The sequence below is a fragment of the Narcine bancroftii genome, chromosome 6 (assembly GCF_036971445.1).
Source record: "Narcine bancroftii isolate sNarBan1 chromosome 6, sNarBan1.hap1, whole genome shotgun sequence".
NCBI classification, from domain to species: Eukaryota; Metazoa; Chordata; class Chondrichthyes; order Torpediniformes; family Narcinidae; genus Narcine; species Narcine bancroftii.
The window spans coordinates 95,512,738-95,534,649 of record NC_091474.1 but is presented as its reverse complement, the minus strand read 5'-3'; the positions used below and the strand labels follow the sequence as shown (position 1 = coordinate 95,534,649).

Here is a 21,912-nt window from a genome sequence, read left to right as displayed (position 1 = left end):
GAGACTAAGTTAATCCTGAAGCACAGTCCACGGCCAGATCAGCCGTGAGCAGGCATGTCAGGCCAAATGGCCAATCCTACTTTGTATGTCATGAGCAGTAAGTGAAGGGATATGATGGGACTGGTTTGTGGTTAGTGAATGGGTGGAGAAGGAACTGGTTATCCAGGGACTAGGTATGGGGGGGGGGGTGAGAACAGAACCCCACCAACATTGAATTCTTCAATTTCAAGCAACCCAATCTCCTTGGTCCCTTTCTCTTTCCTTCTCATCCACCTTGGCTTTCCCATGCAACCTTATTTCACAAGATCATAAGACAAAAGGAAAGAAGCAGGCCACTAGGCCCATCGAGTCTGTTCCGTAAATCTACACTAAGCTACTCTACACTAGTTCCAATTTCTGGCATTTCCCCCATATCCCTTGATGCTCTCACTAATAAGATACTTGTCTATTTCTTGTTTAAATACTCCCTGAAGCCTGAAGAAAACTGAGGTCCTCCATCAGCCAGCTCCCCACCATGACTACCAGCCCCCCCACATCTCCATCGGGCACACAAAACTCAAAACGGTCAACCAGTTTACCTATCTCGGCTGCACCATTTCATCGGATGCAAGGATCGACAACGAGATAGACAACAGACTCGCCAAGGCAAATAGCGCCTTTGGAAGACTACACAAAAGAGTCTGGAAAAACAACCAACTGAAAAACCTCACAAAGATAAGCGTATACAGAGCCGTTGTCATACCCACACTCCTGTTCGGCTCCGAATCATGGGTCCTCTACCGGCACCACCTACGGCTCCTAGAACGCTTCCACCAGCGTTGTCTCCACTCCATCCTCAACATCCATTGGAGCGCTTTCATCCCTAACGTCGAAGTACTCGAGATGGCAGAGGTCGACAGCATCGAGTCCACGCTGCTGAAGATCCAGCTGCGCTGGATGGGTCACGTCTCCAGAATGGAGGACCATCGCCTTCCCAAGATCGTGTTATATGGCGAGCTCTCCACTGGCCACCGTGACAGAGGTGCACCAAAGAAAAGGTACAAGGACTGCCTAAAGAAATCTCTTGGTGCCTGCCACATTGACCACCGCCAGTGGGCTGATAACTCCTCAAACCGTGCATCTTGGCGCCTCACAGTTTGGCGGGCAGCAACCTCCTTTGAAGAAGACCGCAGAGCCCACCTCACTGACAAAAGGCAAAGGAGGAAAAACCCAACACCCAACCCCAACCAACCAATTTTCCCCTGCAACCGCTGCAACCATGTCTGCCTGTCCCGCATCGGACTTGTCAGCCACAAACGATCCTGCAGCTGACGTGGACTTTTTACCCCCTCCATCAATCTTCGTCCGCGAAGCCAAGCCAAAGAAGAAAAGAACTCCCAGTGATCTGGCTTCCACTGCTGTATGCGGCAGTGAGTTCCACAGATCCACGACCCTCTGGCTAAAGAAGTTCTTCCTAATCTTTGTTTTATATGGATAATCTCTAATTTTCGGACTATGACCCCTTGTCCTCGATTCACCCACCAAGAGAAACATCTTACCCACATCCACCCTATATAAACCTTTCAAAATATGAAAAGCCTCTATGAGATCTCCTCTCATTATCACATCCTTTCTACCCCTTTCTCTAACACTACCCTCAGTCCTGAAGCAGGGTTCTAAGCTGAGATGTTGACTGTCCATTTCTCTCCAACTTGCAGCCTGGCCCACTCAGTTGTTATCATGTCCTAGGTAAAGAGAGCTGACGATGTCTCCCATTTGTTGACGAGCAGCCTGGTTATGCCGACTAGTGAACAGGAAATGGACTAGTTGGTTTACATTCACTATCAAGGACTTATTTGATACATAAAGTGTATTGTTATTGCTGAAAAGAGTGAGATGGCATTTGGACTTGCACACCCAAATGGAGTGGGTTCGAAAATAACAGGCCCTCTTCCTTAGTGGACAATGCATCTAAAGGCATGTTTCTGTTCTCTCACCAGAACAACAGAAGCGCTTGAACAGCCAGTCAGGTAAGTGAGAATCCCGTTATTCCTCCTTTTCAAAATCTTCTGCAAAGAGCCACTCCCAGCAGGTCCTGCAGCTTGGGTGAGAGCAGGTAAACCAGGCCCTAATGTGGAAATGGCACTGCTGATCGCTTTAGATCCTTCTCGGGATGTCTGTGTGACCCTGGCACTGCTGCTCTCTACACCCAACCCATGGTTGTACCAGGCTGTCGGCTGACAATCTACCAAGCTCCCCATTAAATCTGCATTTGGGTTGCTGTTGTCCTGATGCTCCCCTGAAACGTGCATTTGGTTTGCTACAAGATAGAATTTGTAATTATATGATATAATAGTATTTGATCATGTGGATGGTGAGAGGTTTCCCCCCCCCCCCCCTGCCCCCAAGGGCTGAAATGGCTTACACGAGGGGCCAGAATTATAAGGTGGGAATAATGTACAGGGGATTGCAAGAGGTAAGTTTTTCGCACAGAGAGGGGTGGGTGCATGGAATGCGCCACCGCCACGGTGGTGAAGGCAGATGCAATAGGATCTTTTAAGAGATGTTAGTCAGATACATGGAACAGAGGTATGCAGTAGGGAAATTCTAGACAGCACAACACTGTGGGCCAAAGGGCCTGTTCTGTGCTGTAGGTTCTAATCATGAAAACATTTACACTTTAGAAGTGAAAATTACAACTAAGTTCATGAAAACATTTACACCTTTTAAAGTAAAATGGATAATCGATTTTGTAAATGGCAAATAATGCAGATGTTGGCCTGAGTATTTTCTGTTTTGATTGATTTTTTTATTTGCAATTCAAATTTTCAAAGGAGGACAAGACTCATATTTATAGCCCATCCCTAATTACCCTGAAGAAAGTGTTTGTGAGTTTGGGTTATAGTGTGTCTCGACATCATCTCGCAGAATGCAGCAAGAGGTCAGGAGATATGATAAGAATCACTCCAGTGATATTAAAGAGACTGGAGAAGTGGGATTGACTCAGAGTAGGTGTTTAAAGTAATGCTTAATGAAGAAGTGTTCATATCTGTATAAATATTTGGAAAAAGATGCAGAATATGGGGAATTGAGTGGGGTTCATGAAATAATGTCTACTTTAAGTGGTGGGTTTCAACCACCCATAGAAGTAGGACCAAACCTGGCTTTGGCCATGGATACTTGTGGACAATTCACATGTCAGTTTGGTGGGGTGCCCTGTCCAGTGTATCCTGGTGTATTAGCTCTACCCAGTTTGTTTAGACTGTTTGCAAGTGAGAGAGCATGAGAGCAACTCATTGGATTCGACTTGCCCCCAGTCATATCATCTATTTGATGACATTTGTAACCAGCACACACTCTGACAGCATCTGGCGACAATCCACATGACGTGACTTCAACAAGTATCAGAATGAAAAAAATTCTGAATATTATCTGATCCAAGTTGCTCTGGTCACTTGAGAGTAAAAGCTGTTGGCTGCTAAATATGTTCCCTTGAATTCAAACTATGGTTAACCCTAGAGGTAAATAGTGATTCCACTTGCTTCCTTATTAGGCACTGTGCAACCTAATGATTTAAACATTGCTGCAAAGTTGGTGTATTTTTGTTTCTGCACATATTTGTGTTCCTTATATTTTTTTTACCAGACTTTGTGCCAGATAGATTACTTGATCAGAACACAGCTATCCCAGCTGCAGAAGGAGCCTGCACTGCTGTCAACGCAGGAGGAATGATGGACAGCAGACACCCAAAGTCTACCCGGGTCACCAACTCTTCCTTCATTGCCCCCGAGGATCTAGGGATCAAGGTGAGGAGGTGTCAGCTGACACTGTGCTGCAATGAGACTGTTCGCCTTCCGCTCCGTCGAGACTGGTTCTAACATCTCTTTCCTCTTGGATCTGCAGAATGTGGAGCGGCCGAAAGATTGGTACAAGACGATGTTCAAACAGATCCACAAACTTAGCAAAGGTAACTTGATTCTCCAAGTTGTAGCATTTAACTCGGCAAGTTCTCCAGCCCATGAGCTGAATTCCTTGATCCTCCTTGAACAGTTTAAAGCAGTGGTGGCTGCTTTCCCATGCTACATCGCTGTGATTAATCAAGAGCTGCGTTGAGGCAGGGGAGACCTTTGCCCTTCCCGTTCCATTGTTTGGGACTGTGACTTCCAAGGAAGGTTGCAGCAGCGATAGAACGGCCTTGCTAAATTAGGCCCAGGAAGGTCTCCATTTGATGGGAGGTAAAAAAGGTAGGAAGTGATTAAGAAACCTACTGGGGTATCTGAGAGGAACCTATGGTCAGACTGTGAGTGGTGTGTGGGACTCTCTGTGCAGCTGAAGTAAACAGCAGACACTTACGCAACATTCAAACAGTAGGGCACGCAGCACCCAGAGGAAGTAAAGGGCCTGACATAAACAAAAACAGCCAGGCGCACCTAAATACAAAGGTGTGGGAAGGAGGGAGGAGGAAGCAGGGTGGGGGGGGGGGGGGTGAGTACAGGCTAGCAGGTGAGTGCAAGTGGGAGATTGAAGGGAAACATTCTGATAGGGAAGATCTTTGAATGGAGACGGAAGGGGATGAGGAGCAAGAGAAAAGGAGACAGAGGGATAAAGAAAGAGAGAGACTCTGGGGAGGATGTTAATGGAGATTGCAGAAGTTGATGTTAATGTTGTCTGGTTGGAGAGTGCCCAGATGGAATATTGTTCCTCCAGTTTGCAGGTTTGGCAGTGTTTGAAGGCATGGACGTCAGTGTAGAAATAGTGCATGGAATTGAAATGGTTGGCCACTAGGAGGTCCTTGCTATTGCAGCAATCAAAGCAAAGGTGCTCAACGTCTGTCAGGGGAGGCTATGTATGGGGAGAAAGAGAAGAATGTGGCTGGGAGAAGGTGTCTGTAGGACTAACTGGACTGAAGGGGCTGTAAATACTAATAACGTAAATATCCAGACAGAACTACTTAGGCCAGACACCATTCATGGGATGGGTAGAAGTGGTCGGTCACCATTTTCATTTTGTGAATGGTGGGAGGAAACCTGACACCCAGAGGAAACCCATTCAGATACTGGATTTGAACCCAAGTTGCTGGCACCGTAATCGTGTTGCGCTATCCGCTGCACTAACCATGCCACTCCCTTTAGCATCTGCACCCTTCCTCAAGACTCAGATGGAATGGGTGACTTCCATGACCTTTCTGTGTGATTTCGTCTTCTTTCTGTTGAGCCTCCAAGTTTTTGTCTCTCATTGCCCTTCCTTTCCGCTCAGACTTGCATGAAGAAAACCTCTACCGCCCTACCTACAGCTTCCCTGAGATCCTTGAATGGCAGCGCAAAGGAGAAGGTACCAGCGGCTACGAGCGTCGGGCTATGGCGCTGCCGTGTCCCCAGTCCCCAAGTTTATTTAATGTGGTTTAGCTTGGTAGCTGATAGCTCTCTGCATGGAAATGTCTGATGTTCCATTGCAGAGGGTTGAAATGGTGGTGATGAGGATTTCTCTCCAAACACCAAGCAGGCTCCCAGTATGTGTCGTGATTGAAATGTGTCAATCTATGCAATTGGTGAATGAAGGGATATGGGAATCTGGGAGCAGGGGGCTTGCTTGTGAGGACTGGTGAGACTCTCATGGTGATTTGCATTTACTTCTGCCACCCAGAAATGAACACCGTTCAGAGAATCTCAGCCATTTGCCGCGGCAAGATCCTGGACCCAATCAGGGTTGAGCCTGGGTTTGGCAGATTTAGGGGCTTCAACTTGGGAGGGCTATTGATATGAGGCAAGCATGTCAAGGGATGTCTGTTAGATAGGGGAAAGGGAAGCAAGGGTTGGTGTTTGTGTTGCCTGCTAAGGTGTGGATCTCCAGCCCGTTGGATCAGTGGGAATTAGATGTGGGTGAGATGGTTTTTGGAGTTGCAATCTCCTTTTTCTTTTCTGCCGCAGAGGAAAATCCTTATACTCCCAGCTACGTGTTCCCTGAGACGACACCTAGTCCTAAATTGGAAGGTAACGCAGGGAATGGAATCTACCATCCACCACACAGATTCCTTTCTGCTTCCAAAAATTGTCTCTGCCATCCCATGGGTTTCATTACGTTGCATATGCCCTGGCCTTTAGCAGAGAGGTAGAAGCTTTGCTGTGCTTGCATCTAACAGTGGTGGTGTGGCACTAACATGAAGATAGTTGCAAAACAAATCTGCCTTTTCTCTCTCCAGGGCACCTGTACACATTATAGTCAGGAACCCCTTTATTAGATGTTGTGGATCTTTGTGCCTGACTGGGAATGAGATTCCGGCATTCTAAAATGTCACTTTCTCACAGCACAGCTCACAACAGTGAGCACGCCTACCCCACTGGTCTGGACGTATCCAATACCCTTCTCAGCCAACAAAATTACCAAGATGAGTCAATTGTGGTTTGCGATGTCAATTCTGAATGGATACGGGCTTGGAGACTTGGTCACAGGTTTTTTTGCCTTCAATTGTTCCATCCCCCAGATACACACAATTGGCGGTATGATGCATCAGTCATTAGTGGGATGATACGTTAGACCTTGGTGGGATGATGCATCAGTTGTTACTGACCTCTGTCCCAAACATATACTATTGGCCACCTGACTACTCATCCTTGAAGTGCTCCATCTAGTCACACCAACTTGATGGCCAGTTCTTGTCTCTGCAGGTTTGATTTTGAATATCCAAAGGTAGGCAGGATGCACATTAAAACAGTGGTAATTATGCTGACAATCTCCAACCTTCTTCAAAAGCATTCAATTTAATTTTAGAGGAAGTTCTTAATCTGGGCAGTTACTATCCGAGTGGAATTAATTTCAGTACGCCCCCCACCCACCCCCCCAACATTTGAATACACTGCGTCCACATATAAAAATATTTGGGGAAGTCCACTGTTGGACTAATTTGCTTTGTTTTGCTCAGCTTGATAAGTAGGGTTGGATGTGAAGATGATCATGGCTGTGGTGTGTGAATCCTGCAGGAATGGTTGACAGGAGGTCAGAAATCCAGGAAACAGATCTGTGCAGTAAACACCAATTAGGATTGTTTGGAAGTCACTGCTGGGTGATCTGATTGTCACCTCAAATATTCTTGCCTCTCTCCTGTCACCCTCATCTTCTGTCTATCAAGAGTCCCTTGACCACTGGCTTCAAAATATTCAAACAAGAAAAACAGATTCTGCTCTGATCTCAAGATCTCAAGAGATTCAAGATAAAACAGGTGTAGTATTACATGAAATTGACTTTGTCATAAGGCAAAGATTCACATGAGCAGAAATTGCCCAGTGCCTCTTACAGTCAGAGAAAAAGATGCAAAGTAGAGTCCTCCCCGTCCCCACCACCAGACTCACTGAGTGTCCAGTGCTCCCACAGCCTTTGCAAGAACACAGGCTACAGTCCAAACCATCGGCAACCAGATCCAAACCTCTGACATGATCAGGAAGCCTTCAGCGCCTGCGGCATGCTCTCGCATCCCGGTTCCGATACCTGGTACCCCTTCAGCCAGTCCCCAGTCATCTGCAGCAAGGTGTGAGTCCTCTGAGCGTAGTCGCCAGGAGTCTGCAGTATGCGTGGGTTCCTCACCTCGACTCACCAACTACCCTCCATATGTTTGGAACTCTGCTCTCTGATGGCGACCAAAAGATATGCGATCCACTCAGAATTGTTTATGTCAGTGGGCAACTCATTGGCGATGTATCTTCACTTTTGTTCCATGGAGGCACTATTTGCCCTGCTGAACTTCTTGGTGCATCAGTCATTTCAAGTGAAGGAATGAGAAGAGTTTACCCCCTTCATGGGGATGTCCATTCCACAATGACCTGGAAGTGTACAGAGCCTCTTTGGAGCAGAGGCAAAGGGATTTGGCTTCTTCAGCAGATTTTGGCATTTTCTTTTGTTTTATTTTAATTCCCTTCCAACTCCCATCATTCCTCTCCTATGCATCTTCCTCACATGATCACTGCTAAATAGATAAAAGAAGGATTTAACACATCCCTTCGACACCAGGGACTCTGCAAAGATGTAGCTGTAAGTCGGGGTACACTTGACCTCTACCCATAACCTCCTAATACTTGAGGTAATTCTGATCTGATGAATTGCACATTGCATAAAATGCTATTCAGAAATTAAACTAAAAATTCTTGCCTGCACCCGATAGATATCCCCTTCATATTCATGTACTCAAACACTACTGTTGCATCTGCTTCCATCACTACTGGCACCCACCTTCTCTGTGTAAAATATTTGGCACACGCATCCCCTTTAAACTTCCTTCCCTCAACTTAAAACACATTATCTAATATATGACCCTTTCACTCTGGGAAAAAGATTCTAAATGTCCACCCTATCAATGCCTATCATAATTTTATAAACCTCCATCAGCCTCTGATACTTCAGAGAAAATAACCCAAGTTTGTCTGACTTCTGTCTTGAAGTCTTACCTTCTAAACCAGACAACATCCTGTTAAACCTCTTCTGAACCTTTTCCAAAGCCTCGACATTCTTCCTTTAATGGGGGCAACACAGTACTCCAAGTGCAGCCTCACCAAAGTTTTACATTGCTGCAACATGATCTCTTTACTTTTACACTCAGTGTTCTGCCCAATGAAGCCAAGCCAACCTACCCCTTCTTTACTACCCTGCATGGCCACTTTCCAGGAGCTGTGGAGCTGAATCCATCTGCACATCAATGCTTTACAGCTTGCCATTATCTATACACAGTCCCTTTATATTTGACCTCCCAAAGTGCAACAACTGACACTTATTCCCATAAAACTCCAACTGCTAGTTCTCTGCCCATATCTTTAGCAAATTGATATCCATTGATTGTCCTCTACACTGTGCACAACTCCACCGATCTTTGTATCTTTGTATCATGCTTTATCACAAGCAACAGGGGTGACCACATCAATCCCTGCAGAACACCACTGCTCACAGGCCTCCAGCCTAAATAACACCCTTCCACCACCTACCTCTGTTTTAGATGACCATCCAATTTTGTATCCAAACTATCAACCCACTGTGGACCCCATTTTCTGTTTCAGCCTACCATGAAGGACCTTGTCAAATGTCTTACTAATGTAGACAACAGCCACCGTCCTACCCTTGTCACCACCTTTGGTCACCTCCCCAAATAAACTCAAAGCAAATTGGTAAGAAGACATGCACCTCACTGTCCCTAATCGGGCCCTGACTTTCTGAATATGCAGAAATCCTATTCCTTGGTATTCTTTCCAATTGTTTCTGATGTGAGTGTCACCGGTCCATAATTTCCTCCCATTCTTCCCTACTTGAACCAAGGTACAACTCTACGGTCTTCTGGGACCTCTCTGTCGCTAGTGACGATGCAGAGGTGTTTGTCAAGGCCCCAGCCCTTGCCTCTTTCAATAACCACAGATATTTCCCATGAGGGCCTGAGGGCTTATCTACTTTAATGTTCCTCCGATGACCTGGTACCACCTCATTTTTTATGTCAACATGCCCTAACGTGAATTTTCCACATTATCCTCCCTGTCACTCTTCTTCTCCTTGGCATAGTAGATATTTAGTACCTCGCCCATTTTCTCTGGCACCAAATATGAATTCCCTGCTTGAGTTGTCAAATCACTCGTGTTTCTTTTCATGGCAATAGTTTTTGTCCATTGGAAATTAAAACTAAAATAAAATGAGATTCCACCATGTATGTGAAGGCTGAGGCTTACAATAATTTTATTGGTAGGTAGATTAAGAGTTTGAAGCATCCTGTGTGGTACAGGCCCTTGGTCCATGGCTGCTTTACTGGACATGTCCCACACATGGGCTCTGTTGATGGACTGAGAAAGGAAACTGTCTGGATTCCAAAACTGTCCCTTGATTGGATCTGTGCAGATGGGTGATTGGTGAGGGCATGGCTGCTCTTGGATGATGGGTCTTCTATTAATCATCTAAGGTTTGGGTTAAGAATGTTGTTCGGGACAGTTTCCAGATAAATCTTTGGAATTCAGAAGAGGGCCGGGAGAAACATTCCAGCCTTGGTATTGAACCACCTCCAGTCCCTTCAAAGCAATTTATTTCTGCTTTCCTGTGTGACCTATCCGGCTAATTGCTTTCCTCTTCAAGTTGCATCCACTTTAGCTTCTTTCCATTTCTTTCTAGAAAGTGAGACTTACACCCCAACCTATGTCTTCTCAGAAGTTGCTAAGAGAGAGACTCTGGAAGGTACTCTTTGTTTTTCAACTGCCTACTCTGGCATTTCTAACGCAGAATTTCCTTTGCTCTGTGACCAGAAACTGTAGTGGCAATGTAAACAGATCCTTCACAGAGGAGCGGAGGTGACAGTGAGAGGTTTGTTTCCGCGCAACTCAGAATTCAGTAGCTCTGTAAAAGGGCTAAGAACCCGAAAGGAGATGGTCTAAAGTGAAGGAAGCAATGAAAGATAAAAATAACTATTTTGCAAGAGTATTCCTCGAGGATAGAGTCCTAATAAGGAGTTGCTATTTTATTAAACACATAGAAATGCTGTAGGAATTCATCCAGTCTGACAATGTCCAGTGGTAAAGACATTTCGGATCTGAGCCCTTCAACAGCATATAAGTCATAAATAGAGAGCCAAGCGTCTGCATTCAAAGGCTGCCTGAAAACAGGAAGAATGGGAGGGGGAAGAGTATAGACCAGCAGACAAAAGGTGTTAATTGGATCTGATGAGAAGACAGGAAAGAGGAAAGGTGAGAGAGACTGTTTTTGGCTCTGTGAAAGGAGATAGAGAGAAAAGGGGAGAGAGAGAGAGAGAGAGAGAGAGAGAGAGAGAAGCCGTTTTCAGGTGGCCAGAATACTCGACTGTAAAGCCGCCTATTCTACCCCAATGCAGCTGTTGGGTGGCCACCTGAAAGTGGAGAACCCGGCCAGGAGGAGCACTTACCTAACCCTCCTCCTTTAGGTATAATCTCCGGCTCAGAGAATCCCCCGTTGCACCTGAAAGCACTAATGGGATGCGGCTCTCCTTCAGCTGGCAGGTTTAGGTGACCGAAAGGTGTCCTCTCCCCGGCCACCTGAATATCCCAGCTACACTCCTCCAGCCACGTCTGCCAGTGCATTATCTGTGTCCGAGTACCTGAAAGAGGGAGAGACAGAGCTAGAGGATGGAAGACAAAGAGAGATGTTGGGGGGGGGGGGTGGGTGGGGGGTTGAAAGCTCTAATAGAAACTGGAGAAGCCGGGGTTAATGCCATCCGGGTCTATTTTCACTTTTCTGGAAACTCCATGCGAAAATTAACCAGTATCCCAATACTGGACAGTCCAAAGCTGTTCAAATTGGAATTGTGTGCATTATGTTCATTCACAGAGAAGACGCCTTTTTGTACACCTGGCTATGCGTTAGGATACTTTACACAGACTCCATAAAATGGGAGAACGGGAATGGTCCATATGTGTATCCTCACAGTGAAATGGAATTCTGGTACAAACTCAGGGTGGTTTACTCATCGCTTCCTTTCCTTCCAGATGACGAACTGGATTACTATCCCCAACGATACTGTTATTCAGAGGACGGTGAGTACAGCTTCCTTGTGATAAAATGGAAACATCCTTGCAGTTGGGCGTTGACCTCCCTCGCCTGCTTCTCACAATATCTATGCTCCATGACTCCCTGATTATACTCCACGGTGGATCTTGCTTCCCCGAATGATCCACCATCCCTTGATTCCCTTAATGTCCATTCAGCTCTGATTTAATTGCGTGCGGTGACAAAGCTGCCGCAACTGTCCAGAGTGGGGGATTTTAAAAGTCCACCTCCATTCTCAAGAGAGAAAAAAATCTTTTTATCTCAGTCTTAAATGGCTGACCCCTTGGTGTCAGACAACATCACCAGATCCGAGATCCCTCCTCCCTTGAAGCCAGTCTTTCAAGAATTTCATCAGTTTTGATGCGATCTCTCCTACTAAACTCTGGAGAACATGTGCCTAGGTTAATTAATCTCTTGCACAGTAAACTTACCAACCGTGGAACCAGTCTCTGTTGCATTTCCTCTATTTCTTTCTTTGGTGGATCGAGACTGTATCAGTACTTCAAGTGCTATATAATGGCAACAATGCTTCCTTAACCATCCCCGTGGAAGATCGCCACAGTACGGGGAATGAAAATCATTCCAACCGATGACGTTAGACCCAGTGCTGCTTTCACACTTCACCTGGTTTTACTCTCAGTGGAATTAAGGATGAGCAGGTTGTAACAAAGTTAGGTTGTAACAGGTGCTGGACCTCTGAGGTAAAAACAGAAAATGCTGGTATACTCATCAGGAAAAGCAGAATCTTTGGAGAAATACCTTAATATTTCAGGGCAATGAATTCCCATCACGTCCAGAAAAGTGAGAAGACCTGTGTTTGAGTGGTATGAGTGAAAGGTGAAAATAAACAAGTTTAAAACAGAAAATGCTGGAAACACTCGGCAGTATCTTTGGAAAGAGAAACTGTTGCTCTTTCAGATTGATGACACTTTGTAAGAACTGTTTTGAAATTTTTCTGAATTTTCAAATCAAGTCTTGTGAAAACACAGAAGTGCTGGGGAACTCAGCAGGCCTCGTGCTGTCCATAGGTAAGGATACATAACCAATGTTTTGACCCTGAGCCCTTCTTCAAGGTACGAGTGAAAAGCAGACGGGTGCCTAAATTAAAAGGCTGGGAGAGGAAAAGAAAGTACAGGGGGATGGGGAATGGACCAACAGGTGAAAAAGGAAATAATTGGATAATGATCAGACAAGAGAGAAGAGAGGTGACCCCGATCAATTCTCATCTTTCCTCACTTGTCCTATCCCTGTCCAATTAACACCTTACGTCTGTTGGTCTCTGCTCCTCCTCGTGTCCTTTCTTTCCTTCTCCCCAGGGCCCAGAACATCAGTGATATATCCTTACCTCCTATTGGACGCTGCGAGACCAGCTGAGGTCCTCCAGCATTTGTGTGCTTTCACTATAATCACAGCATCTGTAGGCTTTCTTGTTTCACTTAAAATAATCTTATGTCAAGATTTTCATTGCCATAACCAGCCACACCGCAGTTTGATCTGTTCACTGCTGTCAATTCATCTGAAGGTTCCAGCCCCATCTTGTGTTTGTGGCACAGATAAAGAAGGGGAGAAGTGTGGGGGGTCGGACAAACTAACATCACCAAACCTTCCAATCGCTGCCTCCACTCGCTCTGTGGTTTCCGTGGCTACCCTTCCTGGTGACAGCCACAAACTTTGAAACATCACAAAACTTCTGCAAATAAGATTCAACTCCAGAATCGAATGTCAATGAACTCAAACCACAAAGGAAAAACTTAATGACGCCAGACACTGATTCTGAAGAACAACTTGCCCTCATGTTGGATAATGGGGTTCTGAATCGCTCCTGCCTGATAGTTCCAGTGTTTCTTTTAGAGTTTGCAGATAGATTTCTGTGGGTAAAGGAGATGTATCTTGAGAGATGGTGTTTCAGGCCACTCCTGGAAATCCATTCCATTGGGAGATACAGGAATGGAGGCAGTCTGGGCAAATTTGAATGGTAGTGGTGAATGACAGACTACTCTCACATTTTCTGTCATAGAATAAGACACCTTCGGCCCTGCCTCTACTGATCATTAAGACTCAGGTTTTACCATTTGTCCAGGTAAAAATGAGCAGCAGAAATCACAAAAGATGTCAGTTCTGCAGAATTATTTGAGGAGTTTTAGACAAAGAGTTGCTTTATGAAAGTCTTAAATGAGGTGTAGTGTGAGCTGAGATCTGCTTCAAACATGAACACGGTTGGATTGCCACCGACCCAGGGTAATGTAATGATTCACGATTCCTTCATTGTCATGTAATATTACTTGAAATTTGCTTTAGTCTGCCAGAAGGCAGACAGATTCGTCATGTGCAGAACTTGCCCGACGCGTCTCACCATCAGAGAAAGAGGAACAAAAGAGAGTCATTTCCTCCCCCTACTCACCTCGCCCCCCCCACCAAAGTCACCGAGTCTACATGGATTCACCTCCAGCCTCCGCAGCCAAGCAAACTCCAGTTCAATTCAAGCCATCGGCCACCTGAGCTCCAGTCTGTGTAATTAGAGTTCATGACAATGTTCAGATGCACAGTGAAATTCTTGCTGCAGTCAAACAGTTTTGCAAGGCACAAAAGCATACATTAAATTACCGCAATATGCGAAGACAGAAAAAATAAATAAAGATTTAAGAAGAGAGATATATATTCACATTTGTCCTTAGTGCAAAAAAAATGTTTCACTGGTGCAGACCAATCTTTTGATGGTCCCAGACTTGGTTATCAGATCAGATACTATTTATTGTCATGTAATAAAACAGAAATGTAATATTATATGAAATAGCCTTTAGTCTGACATAAATTAAAGTTTAGCCATTGGCATCATCCAGAGCCCCTTACAATCAGAGAAAGATGCAAAAGAGACACTGAGTCTATGTGGTTTTTCCTCCATCGTTCCTGCAGCCTCTGCGGCCGCAGTTCAAACCATTGGCAACCCAGATCCAAACCTCTGACACGATGAGGAAACCCTTCAGTGCCTGGAGGCCCTTCTTGCCCACAGCACCCTCTTGAATCCCAGTTCCAGTCCCTGGTTCTCGTGAGCCTGTCTCCAGCAGCCCGTAGTCTAGTGTGAGTCCTTCCTTTGACCTCAAGTCATCAGCAGCTCACAGCCTGTGCAGGTTTCCTGCTCACAGGTCACCAGCAGCTCGCTGCTTATGTGTGTCCTTCAGTCACAGAGCTCCTTGCTGATCTTACACTGTGGTTGCTGTTCTTCGGGTTATCTCCTCTGCTTCTCCTTCTCGGGGTGGGGGGTGGTAGGGTGTTAGAACCATAGAGCACCATAGCAGAAACAGGCCCCTTCAGTACTGTACTAAACCATGTATTTTGCCTGGTCCCACAGACCTACTTAGATAGTCCATATCTCCCCCATCCATGTTCCTGTCTAAATTCTTCTTAAATATTAAAATTGAACCCACATTAACCACCTAGCTGGCAGCACATTCCACACTCCCACCACTCTCTGTGAAGAAGTTCCCCCTAAACTTTCCCCCTTTCATTCTCAACCCATGTCCTCTGGTTTGTCTCACCTACCCTCAGTGGAAAAAAAAGCCCATCTAATTTACTCTGTCTATCCCCCTCATAATTTTAAAAACCTATCAAACTTCCTCTCATATTCTTCGATGCTCCAGGGAATAAAGTCCTAACCTGTTTAACCGTTCCCTGTTAACTCATTTCCTGAAGCCTGGGCAACATCTTAGTAAATTTTCACTGCACTCTTTCTATCTTATTGATATCTTTCCTGTAGTTAGGACACCAAAACTGAATGCAATCCTCCAAATGTGGCTTCACCTACATCTTTACCATAACATCCCAACTCTTATACCCAACATTTTGATTTTTGAAGGCCAATATGCCAAAAGTTCTTTACAACCCTATCCACCTGTGATGCCACTTTCAAGGGAATTATGTATCTTTATTCCCAGATCCCTCTGTTCTATCGCACTCCTCAGTGCCCGACCATTTACCGTGTTCGTCCTTTCTTGGTTTATCTTTCCAAAATGCAAACATGTCACACTTGTCTGCATGAAATTCCATCTACCATTTTTCCAGCTGGTCCAGATCCCTCTGCAAGCTTTGAAAACCTTCTTCGTGTCCACAGCGCCTCCAATCTTAGTGTCATCTGCAAATTTGCTGATCCAATTTACCACATGATCATCCAAATCCAACAATAATGGTCCCAGAACCAATCCCTAAGGCACACCACTCGTCACAGACCTCCGGACTGAGAAGCAATCATCCACCACTACTCTCTGGCTTCTCCTGTCTAGTCATTGTCGAATCCAGTTCACTACTTCACCATAAATACCTAGTGTCTAAATCTTCCTGACTAACCCTCCAGTAAAGCCTTACTAAAGTCCATGTTGACAACATCCTCAGCCTTCGTCAACTTTCCTGGTAACCTCCTTGAAAAATTATAGGATTGGTTAAACACGGCCTACCACACACAAAGCCATGCTGACTTCTGCTAGTTAGTTTCTGGCTATTCAAATAATTATATATCCAATCTCTTAGAACACCTTCCAATAATTTACCTACTACTGACATCATGTAACTTTGAGGGTTACTTTTGGAGTCTTTTTTAAAACAATAGAACAACATGAGCTACCCTCCAATCCTCCAGCACCTCACCAGTGGTTAAGGACATTTTAAATATTTCTGCCAGAGCCCCTGTTATTTCTACACTAGCCTCCCTCAAGGTGCGAGGGAATAGACCCTGGGGATTTATCCACCCTTATATGCTTTAAGGCAGCAAGCACTTCCTCCTCTTTAAACTGTATGTTCCCTGACATCATTGCTTATTTTCCTGACTTCCCACGACTCTGTCCCCTTTTCTTGAGTGAATACTGATGGAAAAAATAACATTTAAGGTCTCCCCCATTTCTTTTCACTCCATACAAAGGCGACCACTCTGATTCTCAAGGGGACCAAGTTTGTCCCTTACTGTCCTTTTGCTCTTAATATACCTGTAGAGACCCTTAGGATTTTCCATGTTGCCTATTTCTACTATACACCTCTCTCTTCTTCTGAAATAGATCCCCAATATCCCTTGGAAAACCAAGGTTCCCTCTGCCTGCTAAGCTTGCCTTTAATTCTGACAGGAATGTACAAACTCTCTACTCTCAAAATTTCATCTTTGAAGGTCCTCCACTTACCTTGCCTGAAAACAACATCCCAATCCACACATTCTAGATCCTTTCTCATTTCCTTAAAATTGGCCTTTCTCCAATTTAGAACCTCAGTCCGAGGCCCAGACCTATCCTTCTCCATAATTAACTTGAAATTAATGTCATTATGTTCCTCTACACATATTTCTGTCCCCTGTTCTGTCTGTCTCATTCCCTAAGAGGAGGTCCAGTATTGCACTCTCTCCAGTATTGTACCTCGATATATTGATTTACAAAACTTTCCTGAACACATTTGACAAACTCCAAGCCAACCAGCCTTTTTACAGTATAGGAGTCCCAGTCAATATGTGGAAAATCACAATCTTATGTTTCCTGCAGCTGTCTGCTGTCTCGACAGATTTGATCCTCCAATTCTCATTGACTATTGAGCAGTCTGTAACACAGCCCCATGAGTGTAGTCATACCTTTCCCGTTCCTCAGCTCCACTCAACCTCAGTTGACAAGTCCTCTGGTTGGCTTGCCTCAGCACAGCTTTCATATTTTCCTTGATGAGCAATACCACTCCCCACCCCCCCCATTCTAAAGCCTGGAACATTAAGCCTCCAGTCCTGCCCCTCCTCCAACCAAGTATAAATAATGGTCACAATATCATAATTTCACGTGCCATTCCATGCTCTAAGCTCATCTGCCTTTCCCAAAATTGCATTGAAATAGATGCACTTTTGAACCACATACAACCCGTTGACTTCTAATGAAGCATGCGATTTTCACATAATCTTTTTCCTTCTCCACTCCTTTATCTTCTCTGGCATTCTGATTCCCATCCCCCTGCAAATCCAGTTTAAACCCACTGGAGAACCTTCCCGCAAGGATATTAGTCTCCCTCCAGTGCAGCTGCATCCGTCCTGTTGGAACATGTCCCTCCTTCAGCGGAAGAGAGCCCAATGATCTAGAAACCTGAAGCCCTCCCTCTTGCACCAAGTCTTTAGCATTATCCTCCTGTTTCTAACCTCATCAGTATGTGGCAATCCTGAGATCACAACCCTGGAGGCTGGAGAGTCCTGTCCTTCAAGCTACTGCCTATCTCCCTAAACACTCCTTGTAGAAATTCCTCACCCTTCCTACCCACGTCATTGGTCCCTACATGGATGATGACATCTGACCGCTCCCCCTCCCTCCTGAGAATGCCGTGAACTTGATCTAAGATATCTCTGACTCTGGCACCAGGGAGGCAACATTCCACCCGGGATACTTGATCTCTTCCACAGAACCACTCACCTGTCCCCCTAACTATGAAATACTCCATCAGTACAGCTCATCTCTTTTCCTTTCTTCCTTCTCTTCTTAGCCACAGAACCAGACTCCGTGCCAGAGTCCTGATTGCCGTGGCTTGTCCCTGGTAAATCGTCCTCCACCAACAGTATCTAAAATGGTATACTTGTTATTGAGAATGCCCACAGGGGCATCCTGTTCCCGTTCCCTCTCCTCCTCCTGCCTCCTAGATGTGTTAGTGTCTCTGTAACTCCTGTCTATCACCCCTCCCCCTTCCTCCCGAATCATCCAACACCAGTTCCAATTCCTTAACTCAAATTGTCAGGAGCTGCAGCTGGATGTACCGTATTCTGCAAGAGGAGCATTCCCCTGCCTTGGCTGCCATTCCCACTGTTTATAACTGGAGTAATAAAATATATGCTCTCTAGAACCTGCCCTGACCTGTGCCTACCTGCTGAATCCTTTTTGTTCCTTTCTGTCTTTAACTTTTATCCCTCCCTGAAGCCTGTTGAACCAAGGCCTTACCACTCCGACAATGACCGCCCCACTGCACAGTCCTTCATTTTTATAGTGATAATCGGCTTCTTCCTCCTTTACTCCTGCCCTGTGCCAGTCTGCTGCTTCCCTGCAGTCTGCAACCCCTCATGGCTGCTGTCGTATGCAGGAAATGCCATCTAGGCCCAAGGCCCCGTGGTTGCAGAATTTTAACAGGCCTGTGCAGAGCGATAGGCAGTAGGATCCTTCGGGGAGAACTGTTCCTCCCATTCCCCACTCTTTCTGGCAATGCTGCCATTTTTAAAATTAGCTTTTTACTGGAGGTTCAAACATCTTGATAGCTGCTCGATAGAAAACGAGAGATGCTACTTCTTTAGGCTTCAGTACCTTCTGCCTGGACGCAGCAGTGAGACGAAGTTGTGACCTGTGTGATGGGGGTCCTTTCTGATGTTGATTGCCTTCTTGAGGCAGCACCTTCAATGGATGGGAGGCCAGAGCCTGTGATGGACTTGGCTAAGTTTTCTCTCTTTCTCTGTGTGCTTGGCCTTCTGACCAACTCCGCTGTATCAGATAGTTTTTGGATAATATTTCATCAACCTAGTCAGGGGAGCAGCTCAGGCAGAGAACATTCCCCACCCTGCACTGTTTCCATCGGGGACTGGGTTGCAGCATTGACCTCGGAGCACAGAGTCTGCTGATGCCAGCGACACCGAGATAGCTGTGAGAGGATCTTGTTCAATGAAGCAGCCACGGGAATGAATCTCGCTGTGAAATGTGGCAGTTGGCAGCTGGAATAGTGCAGAAAAACACTACAAATATTGTCAGGGAGGCGAGATTCGGAAATCCACTATCCAGTATGATGGCATTGTTCTTCAGTATTAGAGTCCTGTGTCATATGGAAGAACATTATAGCACACTTCAGGTCCTTCAGCCACCACGTGGTGCCAATCTGCCAATACTCAACAATCTAATATAATCTGCATGGAGCGGTAGGCTTGGAGGGAGTGGGCCGAACCAACGCTAACAGCTCCTGTCTTGTGACAGCTCGACACAACAGCATCTATCTGCTGGCAGTTACTACAGCCAAAAGGCATAGAACCCGCAGGTCTATTGACAAGCCTTGGCCTACTCATGAGGTCATTTGTACTTCAGATGTCATGTCACCAGGTCACACGTTGTGTGTCTATATTAAGCTGACAGCACGTTATAAACGCTTCTACTCTTCGGTGGCTGACAACTTCAGGTGTGGTCTAAGTATTCCTAACATTTCAACATGAGAACAAACATCATCCGCCACACGCAATATAAACCTTTCCTATCTCCCACCCAGAACACTCTTTTTCTTACATGGTGTCTTTTAAATGTCCCTATTGTTCCAGCCTCCATCACCATCCCTGGGATTACTTTCCAGGTGCCCATTAATCTGGGTGTTTAAAAAAAACTTATCCCAGACTTGTTCCTTAAACTTTCCTCCCCTCACTTTCTATAGATGTTTGCTACTGTCACCCTGGGATAAAGGTACTGGCTGTCCATCCTATCTATCTAAGCACCTCATTATCTTATTTCCATCACCCCTTTCCACTCATCCTTCTTTGCCCCAAAGAGAAATGCCCTAGTTCTGTCAACCTTGCCTCATAAGACATGTCCAATCCAGGCTTTGTGGTTTGTTTTCAGAAATGCAAAGCATTGAGGTTAGGTTCTGGAGTTGCTGCAAAATTGTTTAGGACCCCTTCCACCCTGCACACACGGGCAGTATCAATGCTGAACGACCAAAGGTACTCCACACACTAACCATCCGAGACTCTCATATTTAAGAAGCAATTTTTTAAAATTTATTTTTATGTTTGTATGCGTGTTATGTCTGGTTATATGTCTGTATGTTTTGCACCGAGGACTGGAGAATGCTGTTTTGTTGGGTTGTACTTATACAATCAGATGACAATAAACTTGCCTTAAACAAACCCTCGAATGACCCTGGTGTGTCGACTTCAGTAGAGTTGGGGTTGTTGGGTAGCACTTCCACTAACTGGTTCCTTCTACTTCCTGCAGGGAAAAGCCAAACTATTGTGCCTCGTTCCAAGAGTGCGATGGACAGTATCAACTCTGGGAGCATTGAGTGCAGATCAGCTACCCTGCCTCTACCGACCCGTTCATCCTCACTGAGACCGCTTTCCGAGAGGTTGAGTTTCAGCTTTCCTTTCAAATGTGACTCTCTCCGCGATATCTCAGAACCAATAACCCAACTCCTTCAACAGGGAACTTAAGGACCAGTCACATAGAAACAGGCTGGATGCCAGGAATCCTGCAGAAGGAGACTCATCTCCAAGCACTCCAAACCTTGTCCTCCATCTGTAAGGCTCAGATTGATACATCATGAACTATTGTGCAGATCAGAGAGGCATTCTCTTTGGCAAAGGTTTTGGGGAGATTAGATAAAGGTACAGTAAAACCCAGTATCCAGCACCTCTGGGGATTGGAGGATGCTGGATAAGTGGATTTTCTGGTTGCTTGAGATTGGTGTTGCTTAATGGGCAAATCGCTGGGGGTGGGGGTTCCAATATTAAATGTTCGTATTTTTTACCTATTTATTTTCTGTGATTTTTTTTGGCCAATTTTATGTAAAATAATGAGGGGTTTGTACTGAATGGTTGGTGGAAGGTTTGAGGCCTAGTGGTCTCTAGGATAATTAAAAGGAGAAGGATTCATGAGGGAAAGTTGAACGTGCAGCCTGCTAATATGTTAAAGGCCAGTTTTGTTAAGAGCTGCAAGAGGAAATTGGATGAATACATCATTGGGAAAAGTTTGTGAACCGACAGAGGCAGGGCTATGGGTGGGACTGGAGGCTTGGTCTCGGGGACAACCAGTGAGAAGATGATGAGCTGAATAGCCTTCTTCTGCATCATAGCTGTTCAATGATTTGCCACCCGCACTCTTCTCTGGCTTACTACCGTAGAACACAGCAGCACAGTAACTGACTGTTCGGCCCAAGCAACTGATTGTTTGGCCCATCTAGCCTGTGCTTGGTCACACTGACCTGCCACCAGACCATAGCCCCCTGTACCCTTCCCATCCACGTACCAGTCCAAATTTTTCTTGCATGTCAACATTGAGCCTGCATTCACCTCTTTGGCCGGCAGCTCGTTCCAAACTCCCACCATTCTCTGTGTGAAGAAGTTCCCCCTAAACCCATTTCACCCTTAATCCATGTCCTAGTTCTTGTCTCAACCAAAGCCTGCTTGGATTTACTCTATCTATAACCTCTCGTACTTGATATACCTCTAACAAATCTGCTCATTCTTCCAATCTGGAGAGAACTTCTAAAGCATCTGCAGACCTCTCTGTTTAATTCGATGATTTGCCAGGATGACAGTAGGTTCAGTATCCCCAATCTGAATATTTCCTTCCTCTACCACAAACCCCAGCTCAGAGCGGCTGTGGTATGTGCTATTTACCATCCTGCTATTCCTTGATCAATGATCTAAATCCTGGAGTTCGCCAA

The 21,912-nt window shown here is 45.4% G+C and overlaps 1 protein-coding gene across 26 annotated transcripts in view; it reads left to right on the top strand.

Moving 5' to 3' along the window:
* LOC138736376 (sorbin and SH3 domain-containing protein 1) overlaps positions 1-21,912 on the top strand; it is a 222,825-nt gene that overhangs the window by 116,726 nt on the left and 84,187 nt on the right. For 18 of the 26 annotated variants that reach the window (XM_069885797.1, XM_069885793.1, XM_069885801.1 and 15 more), the window contains 8 exons: positions 1,980-2,009; positions 3,625-3,785; positions 3,883-3,946; positions 5,236-5,310; positions 7,106-7,195; positions 10,108-10,170; positions 11,451-11,498; positions 20,463-20,592. In XM_069885797.1, the coding sequence (XP_069741898.1) occupies positions 1,980-2,009; positions 3,625-3,785; positions 3,883-3,946; positions 5,236-5,310; positions 7,106-7,195; positions 10,108-10,170; positions 11,451-11,498; positions 20,463-20,592 (661 nt within the window). Of the gene's footprint in view, positions 1-1,979; positions 2,010-3,624; positions 3,786-3,882; positions 3,947-5,235; positions 5,311-5,906; positions 5,970-7,105; positions 7,196-10,107; positions 10,171-11,450; positions 11,499-20,462; positions 20,593-21,912 lie in introns of all 26 variants that reach the window. The other 8 variants (XM_069885816.1, XM_069885815.1, XM_069885811.1 and 5 more) reach the window with 4 other exon arrangements.